At 37.8% G+C, this 7,725-nt stretch overlaps 1 protein-coding gene across 1 annotated transcript in view; it reads left to right on the forward strand.

Moving 5' to 3' along the window:
- Positions 1-7,725, forward strand: part of WASL (WASP like actin nucleation promoting factor) — a 23,443-nt gene that overhangs the window by 10,658 nt on the left and 5,060 nt on the right. The window contains 7 exon segments of the mRNA XM_019612309.2: positions 750-918; positions 3,087-3,129; positions 3,413-3,566; positions 7,401-7,546; positions 7,548-7,580; positions 7,582-7,680; positions 7,683-7,723. Of these exon segments, the coding sequence (XP_019467854.1) occupies positions 750-918; positions 3,087-3,129; positions 3,413-3,566; positions 7,401-7,546; positions 7,548-7,580; positions 7,582-7,680; positions 7,683-7,723 (685 nt within the window).

Consider the following 7,725-nt stretch of genomic DNA (forward strand, 5'->3'; position numbering starts at 1 on the left):
CTTCTGTAAAAAAAAAAAAAACCTGTGTGGAAAATGCCCTAGGGATGTTTATACGCTACTATTCCAAAAGTAACACAATTCTGGAATGTTAAAATTGGCCATCTGAGTGTTTGTTTACTTTGTTTCTGGTGTTGCTTTCGCTGTCATGAGCTTTGTTTTTCATCTGAGACTTTGATTATTTTTCAAACCCATCAAAGAATAAGAAATCCTGTAAGCTCTGTCAATACTGCCATACCTTTGAAGATGACAATATTCCCACCTGATGCTTAATAAGCAAAGGTTCCTTCTCTGTTAAAAAAAAAAAACATGTACTGTGTTTCCAGGTAATTGCACACTGAGTATTGCTGTTTGTGGCATACACTTTTTCAAATCTTGTCTAGGACGATGGTAGTTATGTTGGCACAGTGAATGGCTGTAACTTAATCCCTCATTTCAAGTGTTCTGTGAATGTGTGTGAAAACCCTTTAATTTAGAATTAATTTATTTGCCAATTTTGCAGAAATTAAGTTCTAGCTTAAGACATTTTCCTGCCATTGCTCTGCTCTAGGAACATGCTTTTTTTCTTCAGCAAATGGCATTGTTCATCATGATTCTGACATCCAGGACCCAGTCAGATGCATGTAACACATACAGTTGTGGGTGCAGTATGAGCATTTAGCTATATGTATGCATAAAAATGTGTTCTTAATTAGAAGTTAAATATAGTTTTATGGAACCAGTAGTAAAAGTCCTGTTCTTTGTCTTCACAGGTCCAAATCTACCAATGGCAACTGTTGATATCAAAAACCCAGAAATTACAACTAACAGATTTTACACTCCACAAGTTAACAATATTTCATATACCAAAGAAAAGAAGAAAGGAAAAACTAAAAAGAGAAGATTGACAAAGGCAGATATTGGAACACCATCTAACTTCCAGTAAGGACTTATTTTGGGGGTTTTGTCAGTTATGCATGCGAATACGCAGGACTTACATGTGTGACTTACACTTACACGTGCTTACGTGTAACCTGAACTCAAGTGAATGCTAACTGGCATTCTGTGGGATTTAAAAGCAAGTTAACTTAAACACATGGGAGTTTATCTGCAATAAAAAGTAACTTACTGTCTTAAAGTAATTTTATTAAGCTGTATTAAGATGGCTTGCTTAAGTGGTCAGCTCAGAGTAGATTCCTATTTCTTTCAACTTCAACAGTTGACTCTTAAACTCATTATTCCTATGGCTGTGCACTCGTAGCTGTTCTGTGTAAAAAAAAATAAAAATAAAAAAAATACATGCATAGGTCCTTACTTTCCATAACTGCAGAAATGGCATAGCTGTGTGATACCTGACTTTGTAAGCTCGGGTATGTGAGCTCACACCCCATGTCTGGTGATGAAAGTATGCTGTGTGTATATGCTTTTTTAGGAACAGGTTGTTTTTTCTAGTATTTCATAGATATCTTTGTTCTTCTAGAATAGTTATCTGTTGTTTTAAGCTTCATTTTGAAAGTTTGTTTTGGTCAGTTTACTGAGTTGACTGTTGTTCTTCTTAAATTATAATTTAAGCTTCTGCCTTTTAAAATAAGTGCAGTTATTTTGTGCATTTGTTTGCTGTGCTGAAGCAACAGCAATTTGAAAAGCTTGAGTTAGTCCAGGAGTGCCAGCCTCGATGAAGTGTCGGAAAACCAGTGTGAGGTTTATATGCCAAATGAACATCTTGTTTTTTCAAGCCATTATCTTGCATTGCTTCCACTGACATGTTTTCCCCGGATAAAATTCCATATAAGTAATGCCAGTGTTAACAGTTACAGTGATGTTTTTGCAGTGTATCAAGAGACTCCTGTTACACAGTGGACAGAAGCAAAAGGAGAGAAGCTAAAATGCATCCCTGTTCAGACTGTGCTTAAACAATTCAGACTTCGACCATATTTTTTTTGATATGAATATTGAAGTCCTGTGTCTGCTAATGTCACTTAATACTGAAAAATAGAAGAATGAGAAAGAGTGAGACATAAGGAAATGTGAACAGTGATTGGTAGCTGGTCACTGTAGTAGCTGTACTGATGCAGACTTCAGCATATGCAGACGGATTGTAGTTAATGATTTGTATTAGTTTCACTTAGCTCTGATGAGAATTTGTGGAAGGCTGTGCAGAAGTGAAGACAAACAGAATTTGATGCTTTTGTTTATGTTTGTTGGGTTCTGACAATGGTGGAGCACTTCATGTGCACTCATGAAATAGTCATAGAAAAGCTGAGAATAAGATGATAAAATATTTAATGAAGTTCAAACAAAAGATAAATTCTATTTTATGTCAGTATTTGTCTACAGGATAACATTAAGTGTAATTTCAAATTTTATGTGGTAAACTTTTGAAAAAGAAGCTGGGAAGTCTCTTTCGTTCCATGTTAAATCTAGCTCAGTTTTGGGTAGCATGCACCAAAGTGCCATCATGCTATGTTAAATACTTGCAATTGCTGCTTTTTTGTAGATATGTACAAATCAACTCTTGGTGGTGTTCATTGAATAAACTATTAGAATGAGTTGTATGCAACTTGAGCTGTGATACTGGTGAAGACCAACATTCACTACTGCCCTGGGCAGGATGAAGTTGCAGCCAGTAGATAAAATGATTGAATTGCTTCTGCTAGTCAGATGTGGACATCTAGTTTTTGAGAAACAAGCAAAAGAATGAAATTATGCTTATGCTTAATGTTAATATAGATTGATATCCACTCTTTAGGTATTTACAAGCAGTGAATGACATCTCTTTTTCTTCTCTCCAGATTGAGCAGGCCCAGATCTCTCAGCCTTTCCTCAAAAGGGAAATGCTCCAGACCTCTAATATTCTGCCACAGACTATAAACTAGCAGAGGAATCTGGTTTTCCACTTGATAAAAGTGGAGAATAAAATAAAATAAAGGAAGCTTTATTCTCTTCTCAAATACGGTGCTAAAGAGTTAAAAATACTTTAGTGTCTTAATAGACTGAAGGCAGAAACTAGTAATAATGCAGTTAATTGAGTGTCCTGTTTATCTTAGATAACAAGGTCCTTTTTACTCTGATTAAGTGGACTTTTCTCCTTTTTTTTTTTTTTTTTTCAGACACATTGGACATGTTGGTTGGGATCCAAACACAGGTTTTGATGTAAGTAATGTTAGTATGTTGTTCAAGCTACTGAATGATGGAAGGCTGTAGAGGCTTTGTAATGCAAATTGTGGATTAGGCATCAAATAAGTTAACTGCACATCAAAATAATTACAAATTGTATGATTCTATAATAAGTCACTCCAAAATAATGCCTTTTATTTATTTCCATGGAAACTACAAGAGATGCAAAGAACGCAATAACATTATAGGTTTTTTTCCTCACTACAAAGGATACTTTAGAAACTTCTCTGTCAAGCTCCTAAATGTATCTGACTTGCAGGTGAACAACTTGGACCCAGAACTGAAAAACTTGTTTGATCTATGTGGAATTTCAGAGGCTCAACTGAAAGACAAAGAAACTTCCAAGGCCATATATGATTTCATTGAAAAAACAGGAGGTGTGGAGGCAGTTAAAAATGAACTGCGCAGACAAGGTAGGCTTTCTTTTATTTCCATACAAAACTTTGTATGGTGTTTTTTACCCTCGGGACTGAAATAGAAGCTGTTGATGAGAAACTTGATTATTTTTTTATTCTTTGAACTTCGTATTGCCTCGGATGTATTGGGTTTCATGTTTCTTTATGCCATGCTCCATGTAAAAATGTCCATGTGTGACCCATGAGAGTACTTTCTCCTTAAGGGTACGAATGTATCTATGTCAGTTAAATAATGGCTTGTAACAGGTGACTGCATACGTATTTCATACAGGGTTTTCACTGCAAAACTGCAAATTTGCTTGTTTGTTTATAATTTTCATCTCCATCAATTTAAACTTTAGAAGCTATATTCCTGTTGTCAGTTATAGTGGAAGTACGTGAGAGGTGTGTGTGGTGCCAAGCATGTCTGCCCTGCCAGCACCACAAAAGCTAGAGACTTGTTATTTAGGGTAAAAAGTGTAAGTTTTTGATCAGGAAGATCTGATTTAACTTTCTGATGCAAGGAAATTCTGAAATAAGCTTTTTCTTTCCTAGTCTTTGTATGTGATCTCAGCTGATGCATTATCTACTACAGTATAGCAAGTTAATCTGAATATTAGGCTGTCAGTATAAAAGTTTTAAATATTTGCCTACAACACTTCTCAGGAAAAACAGAAAATGGAATAATAATGCCATTGAAATGATAGCAGTCTGGATAAATAGTTTGAGTGGCGGAGTAGTTAAAAGTTCAGGGTACAGTGACTTTGTTACATTTATTTCTAGGGCCCCCACGTTGGAGTGGTATGTACTTGAGCTGGCATCTGAGTATATGCTTTGAAGTACTCATGCTGCTGTGTGATTTCTTTCCTGGACAAGAAACCTTAATCCACATCTGTTTGACTGCAGTGCTATGAATTATGATCAAATGTTGTACATAAATTGCAAGCAAAATTCAATTATAATTTTTTTCAGCAACAAATCTTCAATTTCTTTATACAATCTTAACTCTATTAAATTAATTCTATTAAAATGTGTACAGTTCTTGATCCCAAACTGCTGATCTTGAGATTCAATTGAGAAGACTCGGCTTGGAATCTTGTAACTAGCTTGAAATACTTTTAAAGTGCCATTTTTGCTGTGTCTATTCAAGTTACGTCCACTTGCATGTATACAATTGAAAGAAATGCTGTCTTATCTTTAACATGCATGATAATAATCTGCCTCTGTGCTTTTTGATAGAGGTAGATAAAAATATTTCAGTGGTTGTATCCAGTGACGTAACGTGTAGACTTGACTGACGTTTGAAGTGTTTTTTTCTCAACTGAAACACATTTTCCTGTTTTACTGCAAGAATTTCTGTGCTTAACTGCTCACACCACTAGGATGCTGTGCAGAGAGTTGCCCACACTTCATTCTGCTAAGATAGAACTTACTTTCTCTAGTTCTGATATTGATTGTTTGGTTTGGGGTTTTTTGGGGGCAGTACTGTCAGCAGAAGATTTTCCAGACTTCCGTGTTAACAGCCATGTAGCATTTATAAAAACTAAGTTGTTCTGTTTTGCTTCTCTCATCTGTTTGGGGGGAAGGGAGAGAGGATGAGGTCATGGTGCTCTCTCCTTGCTACTCCTCCCTCTTCACTTCAGTTGAGTCCAGGCAAGCCTTCAGAAAACAAAGCTAAACTTCCTGAACTGTGTTTCCAGGACTGGGAGGTGGCATATTGCTTTAGATATGATGTAAGTGAGATATTTTGCCACAGGAAAACTTGAGCTGTGAATTCAAAATCTGCAGGCACCACAGACTGAAGCATGGCTGTGTTGTGCATCGTGTGTGAGTTGCAGAAAAGCTCTCTGTAGTGCTTGCAAAGTAAGTTGCGTTTGAAAATATTGCCCTCCGATGGCCAGAAAGGAAGCTACAGTCAGGGTAACAAAAAAGAGGAAGGCAGTGTCTTTTTTGTTTATTTTGTTTTTAAATCAAGAATGTTGGCAGTATTTCTCTTGTAAAATACATGAAATTCGAGAGGAGATTTTCTCCTTGCTGTTTCTTTTTTTAGGGGATGGGAAGCATAGAGAAGTTTGTGGAATTTGGGACGTAATGTGTGAATTTAGAGTGGATAAGTCTGTGAGATGAGCAGAGAAAGAGGGATGAGCACTAAGGTACCAGTGCCTTGTACTCCTTCAAAATCCCCTTTTTTGGCCTTTGCCCTCTGTACTACAGTGCGGGCAGCCTGTTCTGTTCTCTGAGCATGCAACAGGACAGAAGAAGTAAAGAAGCATCATCTTAAGGATAACACCCTTTTTGCTATCAGGCATATAAAATCAAATGAGAACTTTCTTAATAATCCAGGTGCTGTCATATGACTCAGTGGTAATGAGCAGCAACCACAACTTACATTACCACAATGGTATTGTGGTAATGACTTGACGGAAAGGGAAATAAAGCTGTTATTTAAAATGCCATTATCGAAGTACATTTCAAGGCCAAATGATACAATATGTTGAAGTAGCCCTGTAGTTGTTACTTTCTAAAGTCCTTTCCACAAAGATGTTGAAACTAATTTTGAATTAAAGGGATTAAGAGTTTATTTACAGAGGTTTTGAACTTTTGGGGAGGAGTGGAAGGATTTCATATCATTCGCTCATTTTTCAAGCCTATCTGAAGGATGGGCTCAGAGTTTCTGCTATTGGCAAATAAAGATTCAGCAAAAATATATTTGCCAGCGGTTGCCAGTTTTTTCAAGGTCAGTTTGTCCATATACCCAGAATTCTCATACAGTTAGAGAACTATAAGAAAGATCATTCCCAGATGATAGTTTTATACTTTAAAATGTAAAAAACTGTTTTTACAGCCATCACGTTTCATTACTTCATTGTTACAAAGCAGGAGAAACTCATATTATTAGGATAATACTTCTAAATGAGTATTAGATCATTTAGTTACTTTGCTCTTAAAAATAGGCTGATTTGCCAATCTGTAGATGGTGGCAGAAAAGAGGATAACTCTCAGTAGCCGTAAAGGTACCTTTGTTATGGTGAAGCAGTCAATGGAGAGCTTTGCAATGGCTCCTCTATCCTGTTGCCTGCAAGAGGAAACTGCTTCATTAGATTGAAGTTTTGCCCTGACCTGTCACCTTGAACTTGAAATGCTGTATCAACAGTACTACCTCATTGTTTGTCTTTGTAGAGGCTGCCACATGGTGTTTAAGGATATGAAGGCATGCTGTTAAACACAGTAATGCAGTATGTTCATCTTTGTGTCCCACCTATTCCTAATTGTAATGCATTCATATTTTTTAGAGCTTCATCTTCCAGTAGCAAAAACTTTACATCTTATTCCCTAATCAAATAATGAATTCTTCGTAGAGTGGAAATGCTGTATTGATTTTAAGTGTGTTTTCTAAAATCCATTCCCCTTGCCTTCTGTCCTCAACATTATCTTAGAGTATTGTTTTGAATTTTTTTCTACATCCTTTAGTGGGGAATTGAAACCTTGACTTTCAAGTGCACTTGTTCCATGAAGGAAATTACTAACATAGTACCAAACTAAAATGAATGACCTGGATAGTATAGTGACTTCAATCTTTTTCTGTACTGCACTTGCTCCCTGCAGTGTTACTGCTTTTACAAGAGTTTGCAAAATAAATGACAGAGGCGAGCTGTATTCAACTTAATTTGGATTCATATAAGCACAGCTTATATTCAGTGATCTTCCGCTTATTCCAGGGTTGGTAAAACTTGTACATGCACAGAGATCCTTGCAAAAAACCAAGTCAAACCCTTTTTTCCTTCTTTTGCCAGTCTCTGAAAGACTTGAGAGTATTAAGTAACGTGATTGTTAAATTATCTTCTGTTTCAGCTCCACCACCACCACCACCGTGCAGAGGAGGACCCCCTCCGCCTCCACCACCACCTCCCCACAGCTCGGGCCCTCCTCCTCCCCCTGCTAGAGGCCGAGGGGCACCACCTCCGCCTCCCTCAAGAGCCCCAACAGCAGCACCTCCACCCCCCGCCTCCATCTAGACCAGGTGCCGCCGTGCCCCCCGCCTCCCCCCAACAGGATGTATCCTCCTCCACCACCGGTGCATTCATCCTCTGCGCCATCCGGTCCTCCTCCGCCACCGCCACCACCGGTCAGTGGCTCATCTGCTCCCCCACACCACCTCCTCCTCCGCCGCCTCCTG

Source organism: Meleagris gallopavo, chromosome 1 (assembly GCF_000146605.3).
Source record: "Meleagris gallopavo isolate NT-WF06-2002-E0010 breed Aviagen turkey brand Nicholas breeding stock chromosome 1, Turkey_5.1, whole genome shotgun sequence".
NCBI lineage: Eukaryota > Metazoa > Chordata > Aves > Galliformes > Phasianidae > Meleagris > Meleagris gallopavo.